A 24370-nucleotide genomic window follows, 5' to 3' on the forward strand; every position below is an offset into this window, starting at 1 on the left:
ATACATCAACACTGTATTTTTGTGGTCTTACTGTCGTGACTTTGTAAAATAAAACATGTGTTACATTTTAGTGACCGTTTTGCTCCCCCAATAGACTGATTGTTTTATGAACTTTCTTTCTTTTTGTGGCAAATGTGTATTCATTCATATCTTTATTACAAATCTTCAGTGAGTGTAATCACAACAGATTTAATAAGACAAAAACAGGCAGAAGATTCTCCCAATATTCGGGAAATACTTTTTATTTCAATAGTCCTCAGGGTCTACATTTCTCAAAGATATCATCATTATCAAGACTGTAAACAAAACACAGGATGATATGGATTCCTGGTAAAAAGGCGCCATTATCAAAATAAAGCAGAAAATTTGTTTTTGCTCTGGAGTGTTTTAGGGGTTAGTGACCATTGTTCATGGCTTGGCTTCGTTCATGGCTTTGGCTGGATCTGTTCGAGTGGTAGCTGAAGCTGAGTTGGATTTCTCAGACGCCTCAGGTCCTCCTCCACCTGACACACACAAAACACAGTCACTGAGACCACTTATTACTGCATTACTAATGCGTTCAGCACGGTTTCCAGGAGGCAGTGGATTGTAACTATAGTGTCTTGAAACAACAAATACATGAAAGAGCAATTTTCTTAAATTTACATTTCATTAGAACTTGTTTTTAACTGTGCTAGCACTGTGGCTTTGGTGATCTCCTGACTTTTATGCCACCATGAGGTTCACATTTGTGGTTTTGAGTAAAACATCTCAACAATTATTGAATGAATTACACTGAAATTTTGTAGAGACATTTATGCCATCCTCAGAGTGAATTATAATAACTTTGGTGATTACTTAAATCCACTGCCCCCATGAAGTCAAAATGTTAATTTGTCCAGTACTTTGGATCATGACCAATTATCACAAAACTAATGACATTACCGTCATTATCAGCTGTACTTTGTGTTTAGTGCTAACTGACCCTTCCTAAGTCACACCGCCTTTTGCTCTGTGCTCCAATTAACAGCTGAGCAAAAAGTAAAAAGTGTTGCGTAAAAAGTGAACCAATCAACCAACCTGAGACAGTTCGTCCTTCAGTTCGTTGTATTTAGTCACATCAAATTTCTTCTTGATGGCCCCCTTATAAAAGTAATGCAGGAACTGTCTGTCTTTAACATCTGGGTACACGTAATCCTGAAAGAAGAAATAAAGTAGGATTACTTAGTTTAAATAACTGCATGATAGAGGAATAGCTGCACATAATCTGTTTTGTTGATGAGAGTCAGATGAGAGGATTAAAATCTGTTAAAGAAGAAATCAGATCCAGTGGTTAGGTAGCAGTTAGCAGCCAGAGGGAAACAGCCTGGCGCTGTCATAATCAAACATAATCAATCTACCAGCACTCACTATTAAACATATTCATATATATTTGTTTAATACATACAATAAGGAAAGTGCAAAATGACAAATTGTGGTTTTATGGTCTGTGATTATGTGCTGAAGACAGAATCAAACTGGCTGTTTCAAGTCCTTTATACTAAAATAAGCTAACTGCCGCTGGCTGTAGTTTCCAGTCTACCTCTCAGCAAAAAGGTAAATAAACATACTTCCTAAAATGTCCTATTCCTATATTTATATTTTATATATCAGTTCAAGTAGAAAGTGGAACAACTGGAAGAGTTTTTGTGATATGTCGCTGAGACTTACCTGTTTGGTGAGGACATAATAGGCAAAGGCTCCCATGCTGGTCGCGTAGGTGATGAAGTAAGTGACGGGCTCCATGACGTCCCACGAATAGACCCACCAGGTGAGCCAGGCCAGAGCGCCACCCTGCACAGATAACAGGGCCATGCCTGTCCAGAGCACCCTGGAGGTGTGGAACTTTGCTGTGTGGGCCAGCTGTGCCCTCATCTGTTAGACAATAATGAAAGAGGGGATGGGTTACCAGACAATTCATACAACTCTGTCCAACAAAACTAACAAATCACAGATGTCATCCGTCACTTTCAACATGGTATTAAAGACAGACTGTTGGGGGGATGTGATGAGGGAGAAAGAGAGGTTTGATGGCATACAGATGTTGAGACACATTTACTACCTTCTCCAGAGGTGACAGCTCCTGTTTGAGGTTGTCCAGTCTCTCCAGCAGCTGCCTCTCTTGAAGCAGGTGGTGTTCGGGTTGGTGGAGCGCTGTGTGCAGCAGGTGCACAACATGCTTCATGTCCTCCAGCTCTATGGCATGCTCACTGGACGTACACACTGCAGCAGAGGGCACGACAAGGTGGACAGGGATGACAAAGTGAGAAGAAATGTGGGATGAGTCCTGCCTGCAGAGATAATAACTGCCATTTCTCAGCAGGTTTAAGTTGTGATTACGAAGCAGACAAAATGAGACTGGGGAGAAATGTATTTTTACCCTTTTCAGGAGAGCAGACATTATAAACGGCATCATTGATGACGAGCTGGAAGTCCTTGTCCAGCAGAGTGTCAATCAGCGTGGTGTTGGCTACACGCTCTCCATCTGTCAGAAGAGGACAAATTTCCAACTCAGTATTTTTATTACAATCATGTAACTTCACAATTATCTCCCAGTGAAAAAAGGTTTTCTGACAGACTGCCCAAATGAAAACAATAAAAACACAAAATGGACACAAAATACTCATAAAAACATAATGAAATTCTAGACGAATCACCCCTGCATACACTTATATGGTTCATATAAATATTGCCAGAGAGGGAGTCAATGATTTGCAGCCTAAACAAAGATTTTCATCACTGCAAAACGATAGTCCTTGTAATGGAATGACACACATGGGGAAAATAAGGAAGACTCAAATGTTGTCTGATAGAAAATTTATGCACCTCATTTCTAACATTTCTTGAAATGATAAAAATCTAACTGTCATCCTGCCTCAGTTGGTGATTTCTTAACAATGTGTCTGCATGTGTTGCTTTTGGGTGGTGTAGATGGACGGAGTGATTGCGAGAGAAAAAAAAGCATGTTTTTCCAGTCAGGAGAATGTGAGTCGCCCTTGTTTACACTACAGGAGTGTTGCATTATGGGTCAACAGGGATAACTAAACTACCTGACCTCATTGTAACAGTCTTTGAGACATGTTGACTTCATGTTATGTCATTTAGAGTTGCCCTCTATATTTCTTAATTAATCAATTAGTTTGTCAGAAAATATCAGAAAATAGTGAAAAATGTTGTCCACTGTTTCCCAAAGCCCACAGATGATGTCCTTGAAAGTCCTGTTTTACCCACAACCCAAAGATATTGAATTTACTGCCATAATGGACTAAAGAAAACAGAAAATATTCAGATTTGGGAAACTGAAATCATAGAAGTTTGAATTTTTTTCTTAAAATATGACTCAAAACGATTACCTGATTATCAGAATAGTTGCCAATTAATCTAATACTGGATAACTAATTGATTAATTGATTAATTGTTGCAGGTTTACAAGATAGCTAGGAGGGGGTCACAAGGTGATTAAGGGAAAAGAGATAAAATCATCTCTCTGTTAGAGAAAACTTATCTATATTTTTCTATGTATTTTATAAATATATAAAAAATAGTTAAAAAATTAATTAAGAATAAAAATATCTATGCAGCCGTGGATTCAGCAGAACCAGAGATATCGTCTTTTGTATTCCTTGCATTCTTCTTCATTGTCAAAGACTGGTGCCTGCATTGCCCACAATGCAATGTGACTGCTGAACATTTGGTTAGAGATTTAGGTTTGTTAGGCTAGTTACAGCTTACATAGCCTCAAGCCAATTTATGAGACTTCACACAGCTCCCACTTGGGCCACAAAAGGTTTTATACAACTTTTTTCAAATATGCAACAGTACTCTCAGAGACCTGTAAACAGACTTTGATGTGTAGTTCCCCTTCAAGGCCATAAGGTGTGTTGAAGGGTCAAAAGTAGACTAATTTTAAAGTGGAGATTCCTTCTGCTTTAACTAATAATGTTGGCTAAATGTTGATGGCACAGTTTAATGTCTATAGAAAAATGTCACCGTCTTTTTCATCTGTCTGCCAACTGACATGATTTTTTATGACTTAATTAAAGAACAAATTCATTCCTTTTCTCTTTACTTTCCTCCCCCCTCCACCTCGACACCAGCCCCTGCTGTAGCTTCACTTGTGTGAAGCAATAGACAAATGTTACTCCAACTCTGTTATTACTATGCAATACACACCATTACGTTAGTTTCCAATTTACCTCTTCACTGAACATGCTTATGATTCTTCTCTCTTCTTTCCAAAGTGGTATTGCTCATTTCTCCACAGAGCAAGGCTCGGAGGAAAACTCTGTTGTGTACAGGTGTTTTGTCTTTGCGACAGCGTAACCAACGATAATATGAAATGGAAACAGGGTGAGAATTGGGAACTTGTTTGTCTCCACTTTAAGGACTCACAAACCAAACAGATAGGGAACCACTGATTATTATTCATTGTTCACATTTCCCACAACTGTTTTGAGGTTAAAAGCAAACTACTAGACTCTACAAGCTGATTAACCTTTTAAACCCTTTAGGGTAGATGTTAAATCAATCCAGCAAAAATGATGAGTTAATGGTTTGTGAAATTACATTCTGCAGGCATCATGCCAAACTACTATGTGCTGCTCTCTAGCTTGCACTCTTCCTAGGAACCAGCCAAACCAGGCTGCAACAAAACTGGTAAAACCAGCCTGACTACACTTAAAGAATGTGATCAGTCTGGTATGTGTATACATAGGTAACATGCATCATGTCCTACCCATGGAGAAAACGGAGGCAGTGGCTCCGGGGTCTTCTCTCTGCAGGTCTGCGATCAGGTCTCCCACGCTCATCAGCATGGGCCTGAGAAAGAACAGACACTTCTCATCCCTGGAGGGCAACGGGACCTCCATAACCAAACGGCCATATTTGTACTTTACGGACACATCTGCAACACAAAGAGGACATGAAGAAATCTGATGAGCTTGCATTTTTTTTATGCTACGTGTCTTGTACAAATTTTCAAATCAAGTTGACACATTTAATTTGTTTTTTAGCCAGCAGGTGTGACTGTAAAATCGAGATGTAACAACATATTTAATATTAGGATTCTGTGCTAAAGAAATCTCTTGATACCATACTGGACTGTGATGATATCTACTGTGATATTAAATTGTTAATTATTTCATTTTATTACTTAAATGTTATTTTATAAAACTTATTGCCACTGACTGCTGCATTGTTTTTGTTGTTGTACATATACAGTATAATTCAAACATTCATCACTGTAGACAAATCCTGCCAATTTCTTGCACAATCTTAGGTCATGGCTGGCTACTTTTTAAAGAAAGAAAGCAGAAGAGCCGCAACAATTAGTCAAGTAATCGATTAGTTGTCAACTATTAATTGCCAACTTGCTTTTTCTTGCTTTTATTGTTTCATTTTTGTATTTATTCACTTATTTTTTATTGCTTATTTATTGCATCTTTCTGTCTACTTGTTTTAACTTTATCTTCATATGATCATGATCTTGTTTAGCCTCAGTGTTTAGCCTCTGTTGATAAATTGCTTTCCCACCCTGAGTCATTTTTTAATAAAAAAAAAAAAAAAAAAAAAAATCAGATTTCAGTTTCTCAGTTATGATATTTTTTTGGTTAAGTCCTCTAAACCAGCCCTCAGTAAGCTGAATATCTTTGGGTTGTGGACCCTGGGCTTTGGGTGATCAACATTTTTCACCACTCTCTAAAAATTGATGGGCCAAACAACTCATCAATTAATCAAGACAAGGATTGACAGATTAATTCATAATGAAAATAAGAGCCAGAAAGTAGAAGCACTTTAGGTTAAAAGGAAAAATGAATTATATACAAACAAAAAACCCTGTACACATCAGTTTTTTTCATACAGACTATTGTTTTTTTAATCTCGCAATTAAAATTTTATCATGGACTTTATTTATCATGGAATTATTGTACCTTGAGTTTTTAGTATTGTCATATCCCTAATGTAAATTCACAAGGAGCACCAATTTATTATCATGTGGGTGCAGTAACTGCATTTTACCACTGGATGGCGCGATGGTACTGTAGAAAAGAGCTCCAGAATTTCCAAGGAGAGGAAGCCTCTGTTGAACCTGAAAAAGAAAAGAAAGAAAGAAAGAAGGGTGTTATCAGCTTATTCAGTTTGTTCTTTGGACTCACATCCCTCCCTTGGTAAACTGTCATGTCAGCTGACACCGGAGAGTAAACAGATCCAGAGCATCCTGAAAAGACGGATCTGAAAAAGAGATCCACTCAAAAACAGTTTGCCAACAAGCCACATCAATTGAATTTCCTGGCCTAGTCTCAGAGAGTGCTTTCACGCTAATATGAATTTCTTCTGTGGCAATCGCTGGCTTTTGAACTGTTTTTCATCCCCTGTCTGAACAGTGTGCAATCAGACCAGCAGATAGCACAGATTCTTGATTAAACCAGCTTCTTTTTAGCTGATGCACAACATTTCATTAAGTTAATTAAATTGGACGCTCCGGCCTTTAATGATTAATGAAATGCCAGTGTGTGTCTCCCGATGAAAACATACTATGATTCTGCAAGACCTCCGGCCTCTGCCACATTTGATAATAGAAACAGCATCCAAAAAGAACAGCTCATTATTCCAGTCTGCAGGAGCACTTCTCTGCCCTGTACTTGACATTCTTTGGATGTTGTCTTTTTTTGGCAGTGTACATGCAAACTCGTATTTCTAGTCAATATTTTAAGCCAGTGCAACATGCTACAATGCATTTTTTTTTTTAAAGGGACAGTTCACGTCTGTATCAAAAATACAAATTTTCCCTCTTACCTGTAGTGCTATTTATGCATGTAGACTGTTTTGTTGTTGATATGTTGGTAAAGTATAATGGATGGGACTTTTAAAAATTTACCAACATTTGAAAGACATCTGAAGATCATGAAGCCTTGAATATAACACAACTAGAAAATAAATGGACAATAACTACATGTATTTATTCATAGGTCAACAAGAGTGGTAGTATGACCAACAGGACAAATGTGGCGTTTGTGTCTATATGTCTATGGTCGTGACAGTATGGGATGTAAAAACATTAATGGCATCCAGAGGTTGCATTATTATAAATATTTTCTGATATCCATTTTCACAGATTAAAACACAGAAGGTGATCTACTGTAATGTAGTGAAGCAGAGATCACCTTAAGGGACAGTTCATCCCAAAATCAAAAAAAGTTTTAAAAATCCACCAAGGGAGAGACGAGATCAAACAAACGATTTAGGGAAAAGAGACGATGGAGGGAAAAAAAGAGACCTGGTGCTTGTTGGCAGAAGAGCTGTGGACTGAAGATGCTAAATTTGTCACTAGTCATTTTTTAGAAACAAAGGCACTAAAAGGGTCTGAAAGTTCGCTAAATCTGGCAAGAAAGTCTTTAAGTTGGCTACACTCATACAGTAGAGGATGAAGGATAAGTTAGTGGCTAAAACAGGTTTATTAGCCAGGTGCAGCCTGCACACTTCCACTGTGGACATAAAAGTGACCACAAGGTTGGTGTCATTTATCTTTTCCCTCCATGCCCTTCTACATCTAAATGTCTTTTTTGGCGATTTGAGCATCACAAGCTGAGTGTCATCTATTTTCATTATATTAAAATGAAGGCAGATATCTCTACATCCAAACAATCACATTTAGAAAAGTAGTGCTGATATTATGTCCTCCAGTTTTCTGATGAAAAGCTCCGAACACTAAAGTTTCCTATTGTTGAAACACTTGGACCTTAAAACCTCAAAAATAGAATCTGTCCACTGTGTTTCCCATTCAGTTGAGAGTCAGAGGGTCCTGCTCAAATACATCTTTCTTTGACTGACATCTAAGGATGTGGCAGCCTCTATCTCCCACCCCTTTGTCCTCCAGCTGGGAGTTCGTTCAATCAATATCACATTAAAGAGGAACAAGGGAGCCGTCTGTCATTTTCATGGGTTGAGAGCGCAAACAAGTCTTGAGGCACAGAGATGGAGCACAGGCCAGATGTGTACAAGTCCCTCACACTACACTGGTTAGGAGACGGGGCTTTAACAGGAAAAAACAACATTCACACACAGAAATTAGCAACTCTGTCCACATGACCAGAGACTTTTTTTTTCCTGTGGTGACATGAACCATGAAGACGGCAACAGTAATGGATTACAGTGGCTACAACCATAAGGCGAAACAGAAAGATTATTAAGGCAGCTCGGAAATGTTTTTGTTATCTGGTGATTACATACAATCTGATACACATCTGAACAAGTGTTTGTATCCTGCTAATGAACTAGTACACAACACTGTGACAGAAAACATGATTTTATATAATTACTCTATGTCCCAAAAAGAACAAAACAGAGTGATCCCAGTGAGACCAAATTTTGCTGTTCAGCTTGTGTGAGAACTCCAGATGTTATTTTATAGCTGAAAGCCATCACAGAGTTTTACCACTTACACATGAGCACACAAGCTCCCTGTGGAAAATGAGAAAAAGTATTTTCAGGGGATATTCAGTATATATTTAAATGTCCAGTGTGTAGAATATGTCATTGGAAAATAACATTTATAAGTATGTTTTCACTAGTTTATAATCACCTGAAAATTTTTTTGAAAGATTTTTTTGTGTTTTGGTTACTCTATAATGAGCCATTTATATCTGCAGAGGGTGTGGGTCCTCTTCTATGGAGTCTGCCATGTTGCACTGCTATGCTTCTACAGTAGCCCAGAATGGACAATACTAACTATGGCTCTAGATACAGTCTTTTGCATTTTTTTGCAAGTTTCACTATCATCATAGGCTCTCCTACATGCTTAGAAGGGGAGAAAGACATGAGGTGTTGGCAGTCTACAAACTCACTGCTAGATGCCGGTAAATACTACACACTGGTCCTTTAAATAACAGTGAAACATGAAGCATGGTGGCATCCAAAATCATACAACTTAACTTGTAAAGAGCAGAGGGTTATCAAGGGTTAAATTTTGAAAGAAGATGCTTTCAGTGGTGAGAAGTGCATAAATAAAATCCTCTATCCCTGTCTATGTGTAATTTTAAATGCTGATATTACATTTTTTTTTAAGAAATCGATCAAGGAATCATTGGGAAATCATCAAGGAAAATCTGGCCTGTGATGGAGTAGTATTTTAGTATTTCATGATCTGGGAGTGAGACTCAACAATCAACCATCTTCAAGCCACCAATTTAAAGTGTTGGTTGTTTAACCTCTTTCCCAAGTCGTCAAATTATCTTTCAAATTATCTTCCTCCAGAATCACTTGTTAAAATGTTTTTTTTTACTAATTTTCACTAATTTATGCTTTTTCTTAAACTATAGAGAAAAGAAATCACTCTTTGCTTCAACTGCTCACAGCTCACTTCCACACTGAGAATATAATCTGCAATAGGGAGCTGCAAGTACTGCAGTAGTGTTGCTTTGTTTTAAGTAGGGATGGTGTAGACCCAATACTCAATATCAGTCCAATACTGCCCAAAATTTCTGAAAAAGTATAATCTGATTTGATATATAATCTTCAACTTGGTTGTTTTAAGGTTGAAAAAGACCTAATCAGATTGGTATTGTTATCAGCAGATACTCAAGGTTGTAGTGTCGATATAAGTATCTGACATGAAAAAATGGTATTGAGCCATTTCTAGTTTTAGGGCTTACAAGCCAAAAAGGTTGGGACCCACTGTAAACCAGTGAGATTAAAGGGGTAGCTACCATGCTATACATGGTATAAATAACTCTCTGACAGCTGGCATATTTGTGATATCTCACTGTCATCATATCATCCATCTGTACTACATCTTTACATAACTGCTATCCCTGAAACCTGAAAGAGTGTGTTTATTCTGTGACTCCTCACAGTTAACCTCAGACAGCAAACACATTACCAGTATGTTAAACAGCCTGGAACAGCATTTTATAAGCCAGCCCTTCTGCTGCAGCAATAGCGCTTCATTAAACTGAGTGGTGTAGGCGCTGCCTGCCAACACATACAGCTGCTGCATGGGAAGAAAATGCCTATACCTTGTCACTCTCATTAGCAAACACTTCATGTCAAAGCAGTTTAACAGGGGAGCGAATTTTGCGCTCCCATTGCACACTGCTAATGTGAAAACCGCTAAGCATCAAGGGCGAGGTTGGACTATTTGTCTCTTTACAGAATGGGAGTATGTGTGTGTGTGTGTGTGTGTGTGTGTGTGTGTGTGTGTGTGTGTGTGTGTGTGTGTGCGTGCGAGATCACTGACCAGAACCAATTCAACAGCTGACTGACTTCAGGCAGTTTATATGCTTTGTGCTCACACACCAATCCCATTCTAAATCAACAGAACGTGGCTTCTGTGACAGATAATACAGCCTGAGCGCTGTATGATGAATAATAGTCCATTTCCAGCGCCATGCTCCTTGCCCTGTGTTATCACAGTCTGTAGCACACTACCTTATAAGTACTGACCCTTTCAGTTCTCTCACGAATGCTCTCGCACAGCTGTACAATTATATTAAAGAACAACTTAGCAGCAATATGTTATATATATATATTATGTGACAGATGACTCCCATAGTCAAGTTTTTATAAGACTATTGAAAGGAGCAGACAAGCCCCCTGGCCTCATTACACTCAAAGACTCAAACACATTAAGAACAGCTGCAATACGGCTTTCTATGTGCCTTGTGGGGATAATCTGAGAGCTGACTCTAATGCTTAAAACCCATTGGAAAAGTAATATAGAGAATCCTTTAGTATTGACAGGAGCATGCCAGAGCCATGCTAGCGGCTCTGTGAGGCTGTATTTTTTTTAGGTGCATCAGTGCTTTAAGCTAAATGCTAATGTTAGCATGCTAACATGCTCACAGTTACATAATGATGTTCAGCAGATAATGTCTACAGTCTTAACCACAGGGATGGTACTGCTATTGATATTTATGTAATATTACAGCTGACACGGCAAAATGTTCAAAAGTGTGGGCTCACTCTACTACGTTTAACGAAAATGCAGCTAAATGCAACAGCTCAAGAAACAATTTAAGCTGTTAAGTCTTAGCATATCTATTTGTGACATTTTCTGCACCACATAAAGGTTTGTAGTATCGATGAGAGTCTTGATCAGTATCGAAGCATTATCAATAGTGTTATCAAGAAAATCCCTTCTGACAAAGGCAATAAGCACAAAGCATAGCTAAGCCGAATATCATTCAGGTATTTGGTCATACACCAAAGCACTATACAAATTAAAATTTTGGCCTTAAGATTGGTGTGAGAGGAAAATTCCTCCCCATGTCCTCTAGGAACATGAATATCTGTAGTAAACTTCATGGCAATCCATCTAATAGTTGAGATATTTCACTCAAAACAAAGGATGTGAAGCTCATGGTGGTGCTGCTGGAGAAAAAGTCAGGAGGTCACAAGAGCAGATAAGCTTAATCCTCAGGGGGTCATAAATGCCTGGACACAACTTCATGCTCATTCATCTAATAATCAGTGAAATATTTCAGTCTGGACTAAGGTGGTAGACTAACCAATGCAGTGATGCCTATGCCGTTCATCAACAGATCAATGGTTCTATACCCTGACAACTGTCATCTCCATTTTCAAATTCTTCTTTAAAAAGATAATCTATATGGTATCAAGTGTGACGGCCGGTGAGGTACACTGTGTTGTCTGAAGTTTTGTTTTTTCTTCGGATGTGTGCTGAATTATGCAAGTAGGCAGGGATGGAGAAAAAAATCTGTGAGAACTGTGATTCTGCCTTGCAGAAAAATTGTAGCACCCCTAAATTGAAATGGACTGGAAATCAGCACGGCATGGTTTGGCCAAGGACAATGGAAAATGGTCTCTTTTCGTCATACCAAGGTTTGGCTGACAGTGGTCCTGGGAAAGATTCACACCTGTAACTTTGGGTCGGATAAAACTAAAATGTCTGGAAGACCAAATGAGTTAGGTATGAAACTGTGAATTTTTTTCATTTAGAATTTTTTTTTCATATTGCTGATATTTTTACCTATATGTGAGGTAGACTGAGATTTCAAGCTTTGCAGACAAATTTAAGAAAGGTCAGCAAATGAGTTGGAGGGCTACCAATTACTGTATTTCAAAAATGTCCAACCTCAGTGCAATAGATGGGACCACTCCCATGCAAAGAGACCGACACACCCATGCATTATTAAACACATAACAAAGGGTTGTAACAGACTGCAGGTTTAAGACCATGCTGCCTGAACAAGCCTGCACATAGCAAGCACAATAGTAAGAGGCAATCACGCCCATGCTATGTCACAATGCACTCATACAGCCTGCAGAAAGGAGGGGGCTCTTCTGCTCCACATGATGACTAATGTCACCAGTGGCTTCTCAGCTGAACATCTGTCTGCTTATCATAACAAAACACACTTCCCAATTATAAAACTAATCTATATTTAGAGCGCATGGTGGTTTCTGTCTATTCATTGTCCTTCACACATTTCATGAGTCAATTTGCAGCTGCAGGGAACAACGCTGCACACCTGCTTTTCCTCACCAAATTATTTACTCCAACTGTTTTTTCTCTAAACAATCAGCTGAAGGTATATTTACCCCTTCAGCTATGCGTTTCTTATTTATGCCATGCCAACGGGGGGAGAGGAGAGCGAGAAGACACAGAGTGAAAACTGGGCAATATGGTGACAAACTGCCATGTCCCTCCTCTGCAGTGAGGCAGGCTGGGGCTTCCTGCTTGAGGAATGAGCGGGGTTATCACAGTGACAGGCAGCCTCATTTTCCCTGTAGTCTCCCAGCAGGTCGCTCCATTATGAATTCTGTCACAACTGAGCTATGGCCTGTTGCATCTCGATGTCCTCACGGTATCTCCTCCCACTCTTGTCAAGGGTGTGATACCACTAAGCAAAAGGAAAGTGACTTTTTCCCCGCGCGCACACACAAACACGTGATCATAATATTATGATTTACAGTGTCTGGCGGTCATTACTTGAAGCAGGCAGAGAAAGAGTGATAAACTGCCTAAACACTGGGGTGAAAAACGAAGGCTGCCAAGAGGAGAAATTGAATTACTCTGTATTGCCATCATGGCTAAGAACAGCCGGCACCGTACCATGAAAATGATTTGCATTGAGGCATTTGTCTTCTGTTATCCAGTTAATGATCCGGTCAAGTTAGGGAGAAACAATGGCATGAAGATGACTGCAGTATGATGATGTAAAGGTAGTGGAAAGACGAGGTGTGCATCTGTATAGCACTTTGAAAATATTTGGTAATAGAGCTCAACAGTAAGATTATGGAAATGAAAATCCCATTCATATTCTGAATATAGGATTTAGATTATTATTATTGAGATTGTGAAATGACGATATATGCTCTTGTAGAAGCCATAAATCTGTATATGAACCTTGTTTAAAAAAAAAGTGTAGCAGCAACGTCTTTGATTGGTGGAGCTCATCGTTACCATGGGAATATTTACCGCACCAGTAAAAGGGTGGCTCTGCCAGCAGGCTAGCTAGCTAGGCAGCTAACACTAACTAACATGATAATGATAATAATATTGTCAGTGAATATAATTTTTATATTCACACAGCACAAACTACAATTTATTATAGCACTGCTATTACTAAGATTATAATCACTATAATAATGACTAAAGTTAAATTTAAGAAGAAGCGCTATCAATCACAGTGGTTGTTGGGATGGGATGTCCTTCACTCTTAAACTTATTATGCACACAGTATTGTACCTTCTCCCTTTTATATTTTCCAATCTTTTTCGCTCCAATCCAAATGTTCTATGGTAACTACTCATCTCTTAGTTAGTTGTCTTGGTCCCGGGCTTAAAACTCTCTGTATAAAGAATTTCTGAAACAGTGTAGGAAATGAATGGGAAATTCATTTCTGAAAACAGAGCTGTTGAAAAATTAGGTGGTCATTTCTTGAGCTCTATAATGGAAATAAAACTGTAAAACCTGCTTATAAATATGTCAGGATAAAAAAAAAAAATTAACTGAGGAATAAAAAGTGAAAGCATACTGTAATGGATACTCCAAATGAAAATCCAGATTTAATTTATGGAATGCATTGCTGTGAATTTTAAGATGGACTTTATGCAAGCAGATCCAACAAGCAGAGCTTTTCAGCTTCTGGCAGCTTTCCAAACAGTTATTCTGTCATGAGACAATGATAACTGTCTGTTTGAAAGAGCTTCTCATCTGTGTCTTCACTGCAGCCACAATGGGTGATGCAGGATAACAAGGAGAATCAAGACATTTATTTATTTATACCACACTTATAAGAGTAGTAGTTTTGTTCTTACAGTAAATCACTACTTAGCTCAAACACTATACTTATCACTGACTCATGATACTCAAAGCTGAAATCGGCAAACAGTCCTTACCCTGCAGCCCAGTAAAACACAACGGAGGAGCTGCATACTGAAAAGAGGGGCACCAAAAGGGGGGCACTGATTTAGGAATTCAAGTGGTGTTCACAAAGGTCCAGTGCAGCCTGATACAAGGGAGAAAATTTTGAAAGAGAAAAACAACTCTTCCAAAAAAAGGCAAAGCAAAAAAAAAACCCAATTCTCCTTTGCCACAAAAACCATGCCTTTACCAACTTGAGTGAGTCACATTTCCCATTTGGTCACACATAGCCAAGCAATGCATCATCACAAGGTCACGCCAGGACTAGAAGCACATTGGCTAATTAGTTTATTGGATTGAAAATTAACAAACCTTAAAAAATAAGTAAACTAAGTCTAACATTAATGTTAGCAAAGGAAATTAATTCACTTGTGTTTTTACGATTCACTTAAAACTTCCAGTATCGTGGAATTTAGTGCTATGAACCACAACAAAATTGTTGTGGGATAACTATCACAAAACTATCATTATTATCATTTCAGTGGGGGTCACTGGGTCATCATCACCATTGTTTTTATTCCTTTGCCAAAGGCTTCTGTCAGTGTGTAATCATTTGGCCACATGGTTGTAACTGTTGTTTTTATTTGAAAGATTCAGTGACTTCTTATTGATTTCACATATGTCCAGCATGTGCTGTTGACAATACAAACCACAGACCACTAAGTGACTTATTTATGTGTCTATTTTAACCACAACGGCACAATGTATTTTACTCTACATTTCTACAAGGAATCAATAAAAACTTGGCTCAAGCAGATTACAGGTGTAAACTTTGAAGCCTGTACCAGATATTCAAATATCACTATTGTCTAGTGACGTACAGGAAAAACATATAATATTTAATGTTTTTTTTTACTGTAATTTTGAAGTCTTGAGAAAGAGTGAAAACTAAGAGCTGGTTTAATATGAACCTAGATATAGCCTAAATCCAAAAAGGACAACATTGGATTTTAGTTTAAAACCATTATCAGGAGCACGCAGAGGTGTTAGGAATCAACAGCTGATAAATACCAGATGTGCCAGATGATTGCTGATTTGCATCAGTTATAATGTCACAGGCCTTCAATCAACCCATCTATACAGTACATTTATTCAACTCATCAACTCATATTTTTAAGTTCTGGAGTTTTCTGAAAATAAATACAAGAAATTTTATGCTAAATTAACTTGAATAACTAAAAATTGTATATTTATCATTGTTCAACATTTATCATGGTGCTATGTGGCCACAACAAGTTACTCTGTGGCCACCAAATATTCTTTGTAGGTGGCCCCCTATGGCCACCAGGTTATATCCCCATACTGCAAGCCTTCGCCAGCACAACATTATTGTTCCACAAACAGTACTTGTTACTGGTTACCTACTGATGTGTCAAAGCTACTGATGTGCTGGTTTAATTAGCTTACTCAAACTGCTAAGGCAACTATGAAAAAACTACACAGAAAGAAAGAAAAAATAGGAATGAATGGAAGCAGGAGTTTAAGTGGCTAGAATATGAACCACTGAAGGATGTAATGTACTTTTTATTGGAAACAATACCTTCAGGAAAAACAACACCGAGTTGTTTTACATAAGTTTGCCTTTGAGCCACCAAAAATGTACTCTGGCCACCAAATTTAGGGGCATAGTGGCCTCTGGTGGCCAGTACTTATAAATATTAGCATCTATCCCTGTCATCACACTTAGATGTTATAAATACCAGTGAATTGTCATGTATCTAGTTATGTAATCTGTTTAATGCTTATTAAAGTTATTTAATAGCATTATCCCTGATAACAAGTCCGGTAAAGCAATATTTTAGTAGTATAGGGGAATGCACTGATGCAGTGTCCATGTTTGTAATGAAGTTGTTTCCACATTACGACTTAAAATCTCATGAACACACTTGGGAACGTGACCATCCTACGAGCACATGACTGGAGCTTAAATGCAAAATATGGGGTGTCCAAAGTTAAGGGAAGGAATGCTACTGCACAGACCCTACTCATTTACACACAAATGGCTTGTCTGTAGCTTTTTGTCAGTCCTGCTTGAGACAGGAGGAAGAGGCAGAACTTTATTGATTGCATTTATGCCTAGCTCAGATCAGATTACACTGGGAGCCAGACCACCTCCAGATGTGTTCTTTTTGACAGTATTCCAATTGCGATGGGTTCTGCGTGCACTTTGTATTGCCATGCATTTTTCTTTACTGGACAGTCAATAGCAGAGAAGCAGACAGAGCATAAAAGGGGCGAGAAAGGGATGTGACATGCAACAAAAGCCCCCAGTTGGAATCAAAATGCAGACGTTGCAGTTACGGGGTATGCGTCTCAATCACTAAGCGACCAGGCATCCAGATCACATGTTATTACCAGATTTAAATGGAGAGTCTGCCACACTATTTCTCTTACTATAACTCTGTTGAGGAATTTTCCACACTGAGCAACACCAGTCCCAAGTTCAAGACATTGATATCTACTGTGTGAAACACAAGTCTGAAAGACTCCCTGCGGGCAATGGCCACGTGATTCTTCCAGTAGTTCAGTCCTATTCTATTTCTGTGTATGCTGCTCTAATAAAGAACAGCCTCCGTGTCTGGCATGGCCAGTCCTGACACTGATGAACAGGCTTGCTGGAATGAAACCTCCTCCATCTTACAGTGTAATACCAGTCGCGATGTTAAAAGATGCAAGATAACAGATGGAGCCACCTGTCAGACAAAAATGTCAACCCCACTTGTGACAAAGTGATGCATGTTTCAGTCTTCTTAACATTTTAAAATGTGTCTCTATTTCTGCCTCAAATGTTCTTATTATTTCTGCACACTCAATGCACAAACTATAAATGTGACTGAATAACCATAACAATACAGTTCATTCTTGTATGCTTGTGCGTGTTCTGTTTTCACAATGTGCAGTGTTGACACTCCATGCTTTAAAGAACAGAGTTACTGCCACCCCACCACTGCCAAAAATGGAAAAAAAATGCCTATCAAGAGCTCCAGAGTAGTCTGTTTCACATGTTGTGTTTTGTCAGCAAACTGGATAGTCACCAAGGCATCCAGAAGTCACAGGGGTTTTGTTCAGAGCAAACTTTATGACAATGCATAAACTTGGCAACCCACTATGAAACACAACTTTTAAAACAATTTGTGCAGTCATTGTGCTCATCGATTTGTACAAAGTGCCCCAAATCATAAGTGCTCATAAAATGGTGGCATCTCTTTTCAGGAGATATTGCTTTTGTTGAATATGCAGGAGATGCTTAAATACGTTCATCATTATTTAACTCCATGCAGACTCTGATGTCCACAGCTGACATTACTGTCTTTCAGAGGCTGTACCTGACTTAATGCTGGTAAAATGATGATACTGGTATCATATGGAACAAGATGACCTGAGGCATCTATTGGTACCAACCATGTCATCCCATCTTGTCTGCAAGTGGGGTAAAGAATGCTCCAAAGTTAAACTGGCATGACTATTTTCAAAGGGCTCTCCTTTAGGGCTGAACAATATATTGATATTATACCAACATCATGATATGAGATTAGCTATTGTGTTAGATTTTGGATATTGATATATCTTGATAGGATGCTCAAATCGCGTCCTTTTGCCGCTGATCTCCACTACCAATCGTCGATAAGCCATATCAGCCGATACATGCCAGATCCAGATCAATATATCATTACATCCCTTGTAATGATAAATTTTACCACTATGCGTCACAGGTGACTCAGCCGCTCATGAGCTGAACATATCAAGAGTCTATGAATGAGAGTGGAGTTGCAAGCCAGTCAGTTTTCCACAACTCGTTCCTGTGAGTAACTGATATACACATCAGGCCTGGGATGAAGTGCTCCTTGAAGTCATCATGTGACAGTGTTTCATCGAGAGGTCTTTGCAATCAGCGACGAGAAAGGATTGATCCCAATCACCCGATCGCCTATTTTTAATGAATACTGGTTGATAAGCTTAGTTAATCTGGATATCCCTATATGAATGTTGTCTTTCCTTGGTTTTAAAGGCCAAAGTGATGAAATTTTCAGAACTTGCCAGACTGTTCTAGCATTTCTATTGTTTGTCTTTACCCACTCATTATACTGTATCTCCGTTTTCTGGTAATTATCTAACAAAAATGTCATCGTGTGAATATTTTGTGAAAGCACCAGTACCAATCATCCCTACAATATTGTTGCAATATTGATAAATACTGCTATCAAGGTATTTGGTCAAAAATATTGCAATAATTGTCCATGTTGCCCAGCCCTACACTATCCTATTTGAATATTTCTGCATACTTGGGTCCCTAAACAGTATTGGAATTGCGTACATTAGGTATGACTGGAGAGCTTAGATTCTTGTGGATTCAATGAGCCCAATCGTATTCATGTGTGATGATGTTAGTGCCCATAGTCGCTACTTCATTGTAGTGAAACCATCTTTTGAAACTTGACCCTGCTGTATAAAATGACCTAAGATAATCACACCATCATGAAACCTCACAATCACAGATCACTAGAAACCTGGAGCAATCAGAGGATGTATACCTCTTCTAGGCATATTGACAATAAAACTATTTCTATGCATTTTCTAGAATAAAATTGTTTGCCATCCAATGGCAAAAAAAATATGATTCTTAGACAATCTCCAAATGTCACAGCTTTGTTTTTCTATGGTGTTCCTCAAAGTCTTGGTGTCCTACATAAGAAAGCATTGTACTGACAGCCATCTGATGGCGCTTTTGATGGCGCTACGCTAGTAGTTTCCCCATCTTCATTCTGTTTAGCCTCCTGAACTTTTCAATACTAGATGCACAGCGATGAAACTGATATTGATCTTCTTATCTGACTCAGGGAAAAAAATGCAAACAAATCTACTTCCCTTCCTTTAATGTGCTACTGTAAACAAAGGTTGCTGCAGGTCAAACTCAGTACCATCGTGTGTGCCACAGGTCAAACAAAGTTTTACTCAGCACTCCTTTCCTGCGTAGAGGCTTTTCAAGCTCCATCATACTATAGAAGAACATTACTGACTGCAGAAAAGAAAGAAATTATCTGGCAGCACCATCACTTACTGACATAAAAGCCAAACTCCCAAAAGCTTCTCTCATAAAAGTGAAATGTCTGCCTTAATAGAATTTCCTCAGTGGCAAACTTTTGCTGAGGGCAATGTAAAAATTACAGCAGATGGCAGAGTGTTTTATCTCCTGTGCACTTAGTAGATAATGGCTCATCTTTACATTATTTAAAAAATGAAATGTGACAAAAATATGACACTTTCTCTACCCACAAGCCAATGTTTCTCAGGTCTGAACAGTGCTGTCGACCACACACACAGGTCAATGCTCAATCATGTCTGCTCGCACTGATTATAGTTGTTAATACTTTGTGTTTACACTGAGGTACAGAACCAGTTAATTAGCAAATACACAATCCCTGCAAATTTTTCATTTTCTAACCCACAACGTCTGGAGTCTCAGTTTATTTCCACTGCTTCCTAGATTATCTAAATTCACTTTCTCAACTATTTATTAGAAACAGTATTGTATTAAACTGACAGCTCTCTCTCTCTGGATTCCTAAAACTGGTTTTATATATAGGAGTATTCTCTGTCTTGTTAACAGCTCTCTTATCACAGGTGTTGTACTCACCTATTCAAAACAAGCTGTGATCTAGCCACTCCTTTGAAAAACACTTTATTTGAGTTTCAAATTCTGTTCAGTGTACATACACTCAGTAAAAATATAAATGCAGCACTTTTATTTTGGCTTGCATTTTTCATGAGATTAAGTCCTAACACTTCATCTGTGCACACAAAAGGTTTATTATTCTCAAATTTTGCTCACAAATTTATGGAAATCATGGTAGAGAGTACTTCCTCTTTGCTCTTTGCTTTCCATTTATATCCAGTATTGCACAGGTGTGCCTGGGGCTGGTCACAATAAAAGACCACTCTAAAATGTGCAGTTTTAATCTTGAAAAAAATTACAATTAATTAGGCACTGAACTATGGCTATAGCCAAATGGGATACCAAATCTTTTTCCTAGGACGGCATAGTCATCACCTACACTACTCTGCCTCTGATTGGCTAGTACTCATCACCTCCATTGGTTGGACTGGTTAGGTTTAAGCATGAGGAGTGATTGGTTATGTTTAGGATAAGAATGTTAGGGTAAGCCAATCAGAGGCAGAGTAAGGGAGGTCATGACTTTGCCCTCCTGAGAAAACATATTGGTATCTGTGGCCCTCTGTGAAATAGCCACAGTTCGGTGTCTAATAATGTCTTTTTTCAAGATAAAATGGCATATTTTAGAGTCACCTTTAAGTGTGTCACCAACATGGATTTTAACAAATTTGTGACCAAAATTTATATTTATATATTCCTGGACAGATGAAAATTACACCGCACAGACTCAGCCTGAATGATTTGCCACATAAAGTCCATCTTTTGATAATAAAACATGCACTCAGTCTGTAAAGGAGCATCTTGGCAGCCTAGCTGTTAAATATGCTGACAATATAATTGCAGGGAGCCTTGATGCATGTATTCAGCAGGCTAAATACACTGTTTCTGCTGTATCTTTCAGGCTTTAAAGACGGTGACAAGACAACATGGAAGCACTGACCTTAACAATATGGTAATGAAAACTTGACTTTTTTTGAAACTACAGAGCATTCCAGTGGGTTCTGTTTTTTAAATAATGGCTGCACTCAGTGTGTCTTCACTCTTAGATGTCTGAATGGGGTTTGCTGTAGGAACACTTTTCTTGCAGTATAGCATCTGAAATGAGAAAAACTGCAGCTCTGATTTTATATATGGTTCAGTCTAAAAATAGAACTCATCTTAGTCATTCTGGGATGCAGGAGTGACTCATGACAGCTTGCCCATCTAACAGACAGAATGCCTATTTCCTCAATCCCACGCTGCAACTGTATGTAAGTGTACACTCAATATGGAGACTTGCAGGTGTATAGCAACACAGTATGCCCTGTTCTTCCTGCACTGGCCAAGATTCAAGGCGCCCACATGGGATCTGCATGCTCACGACTTTGCTGACCTCTGCAGTTTCTTGCAATGGATGATAAAATGGATAATAAAAGACAGGTCATTTAAACTGTCCCATTTCACAGCTTATTAATAAAACTGTGACACCACAAAAACCTCTTGATGATGCTCTGAGGGAAATGTGGGTTTTGACTTTCTGCAGCATTTCTCAACTACACTACACTCACAAATGCATGCATTTAATGGTTTGTGCAGACACATTTACCCTGCACCTTTGACTATGGCAGACAAGTACCTGATGATGCACAGCACTGCCATATTATACAATAAGATACTGACCTCTATGCTGAACATACAGTAGGCTGCAGAAAAGAGAACTGTTAGCTGTGACTAAGTGTTGTAAGTCTTGTCGTTTGGGTTTGTATAGGGCAAAATAAGCCTGAGCAACGGCCTATATCATTATCAGATTGATATTGTGATATGAGACTCATTATCATCTAGGGCTGCACAATTAATCAAAATATATTGATTTTTCTGACAGGCCTACAGGTGAAATATGTGACAAAACAGCATTATAATGTAAAGTACTGCAGTGCTGCAGAGATGGCCTGGCCTACAAATCTTGTTCTCCAGATGTAACAGAACATGCCTGTTTGGATCAGACCCCAAAAAATGTCAACATGATTTTATTTATATTTTTCTATGAAAATGAAAATTGTGGTGGAAAATTGATAATTTCCACTAAATGTAAATAAAATTAAAAAATAATTGCAATATGATTTGTAATGTACCATATCATGACATGGCATGTGTATTGTCTTTTCCCAGCTTTAAAGGCTGCATTACAGTAAAACTGATGTAATTTTCTGAACTTACCACACTATTCTAGCTGTTATATTATTTGCCTTTACCCATTTAGTCATCACCATTTCTGATGATTATTTATCAAAAATCTAACTGTGTTAATATTTTGTGAAAAGCACCAGTCATCACTACAAAACTGCTACAATATTAATAGGACTGTGTAAAGGCAAGAATCAAGCAATATGATATATATTATGATATAGAGGTTATTATTCAATATACTGAGACAAGGAATAAGGGATAATGCGAGCAGGTCATTATTGCAAAAAACTTAACAGGTAAGGGTCTTCACTGTGCATTATCCCACTTATTACATGGCTACACACTTAAAAATGCAGAATATTAATTTAAGAAACTTTTCAATTGCGCCTCCAGAATCTACGATTGGAACTGCATCTGCATCAGCAGTGGTACCTTATTCATAGCAAAGGTCTGTTATTAAGAAATAATAAACCTTAGTGTAATTGACCAATCAGAATAAAGTATTTTAAAAAAAAGCAGTGTACAGCAGTGCTGTAAGCAAGATGATGTACAGCTATTTTTTTTAATCTAACTTTAGGAAATCTGTCATATGCATAACATCTGAGTTATATAAGTTTATTTTTTATGCAATCAGAACAGTGGAGATAGATATCAACACTGTTATCTAGCAGTCTGAATGACTTCCAGCAATCTTTGAATGTATCATGATATCATGATACAGTGTTTTGAAAATTGGTACAGCATGACAAAACATAGTATTCTGATAAGTGTATCGATATTTAGGTATAAACCTAACTGATTTATTTCGATATTGAGGTATTTGGGCAAAAATATCATGGCATTTGAGTTATTCTACATCACCCAGCAAGTTCTTACTTAAAGTTTCTAAGTATATCTAGAAGTCTAATCATGGTTGGCTCCTCATAATGGGTGCCTGAACAGCTTTCTCAAGGGAATTATTAAATGCGCTTTAGTGATGGGATAATGTACAGCAATGATCAGTCATGTAGACATTTTTAGACCTTTTAACCCCGTGTGTAGAGCGAGGTAATGTACTTGAATAATTTATACGTTGTTCTGCTAGACCTGATTGAAAATCACAGGACACAGAAATAGACAGATAGTGACAGACAGACATGGACAGGGCCAGTAAGAGAGCTGCCTTTTCCCACAGTCATCAAAACCTCCATTAGATTACAGGGTGGGAAACGGCTCATGTTCAAACACCCCGAACGACTGAAAACAAACATTTTTTTTTTCTAAAGTTTAACTTCATCAGAAGAAACTTGGTTTAATATCACAGAAAACAAGGAGCTGAGAAAACAAATCGGATTTTACAGCGCAGAAGTTTTCTATAACCGTCCGGTGCAGTGTTGCGTTCAAAAACCAGGAAACTAGCTAGTTCATCAACTACGTTAACTTACATCCATGCAAATTTAAACGGTTGTACGTTGGCGTAAAGTTACAAACCCTGCGACGACTTTAAATAGCTGATTAGCCAAATAATTTATTTAGCTTACCTGGTGAAGAAATGTAACCGGGCGAGCAGTTTTGACACCACAGTGAAGAGGCTGAATACTTCCCAAAAGTCTTGCCGTAACTTTGCCGACTATCCGCACCGCAGCCATCGTCAGCCGTTAGTTAGCTCTAACTCTAACCGTGTTAGCTGTGCTGCCGTTGTTGGGGCATTCCGGGTACAAATACTTCCACGGTGTGCGCCTCGGAGCCCGCTGTTCCAGTCCAAGGCGAGCTATTGTTTGTGCAAATAACAACAGATGAGTTGGTGTCTACGGGACAGAGCGAGGCGCAGCCCAGCCCGAGCTGCATACCATTTCCTCCTATAAACAATCGCGGACGGTGCCACACTTCGCTTCCCTTTCCCCTCTTTCTCTTTTTTTTCCTCGTTGGTCTGTTTCGCATGAATCAGCCTGCGTGGAGGCTGGAGCAACTGAACGTAAGCTGCTGTCCCAGCCCAAGTGAACACCCACGCCACACCCCCTCTGACCACAGTGATTAACTGTGTGAAGGTGTGCGATGGAGTCCAACCGCCATATTTAAAAAAACAAGCAAAGAAGAAGAGTGTATTTTAAGGTGAAAGAGCAGTTGGTGTGTAGGTTAATTGTCATGTG

The 24370-nt window shown here is 38.5% G+C and overlaps 1 protein-coding gene across 1 annotated transcript; it reads right to left on the bottom strand.

Annotated features, from left to right (window-relative positions):
- Positions 1–210: 210 nt before the first annotated feature.
- LOC146329843 (calcium uniporter protein, mitochondrial-like) lies at positions 211–24167 on the bottom strand. Its single transcript, XM_084715222.1, has 8 exons — positions 23762–24167; positions 6037–6106; positions 4754–4921; positions 2399–2503; positions 2081–2241; positions 1690–1893; positions 1060–1176; positions 211–503 (listed from the first exon to the last, which is right to left on the bottom strand). The coding sequence occupies exons 1-8, from the start codon at positions 23867–23869 to the stop codon at positions 426–428; spliced, it is 1011 nt and encodes a 336-aa protein (XP_084571348.1). The 5' UTR covers positions 23870–24167; the 3' UTR covers positions 211–425.
- Between the last annotated feature and the right edge of the window lie 203 nt (positions 24168–24370).

The sequence above is a fragment of the Lutjanus erythropterus genome, chromosome 3, assembly GCF_056507025.1.
Source record: "Lutjanus erythropterus isolate fLutEry1 chromosome 3, fLutEry1.hap2, whole genome shotgun sequence".
Classification (NCBI taxonomy): Eukaryota; Metazoa; Chordata; class Actinopteri; order Lutjaniformes; family Lutjanidae; genus Lutjanus; species Lutjanus erythropterus.

Bases quoted from the DNA above. Each gene is read 5' to 3' on its own strand.
- LOC146329843 (XM_084715222.1), bottom strand. From the start codon at position 23,869: ATGGCTGCGGTGCGGATAGTCGGCAAAGTTACGGCAAGACTTTTGGGA. The intron at 1,894-2,080 runs GTAGTAAATGTG...ATTGTCTAACAG, and splicing joins AGCTGTCACCTCTGGAGAAG to ATGAGGGCACAGCTGGCCCA. The intron at 1,177-1,689 runs GTAAGTCTCAGC...TTCTTCTTTCAG, and splicing joins ATTATGTCCTCACCAAACAG to GATTACGTGTACCCAGATGT.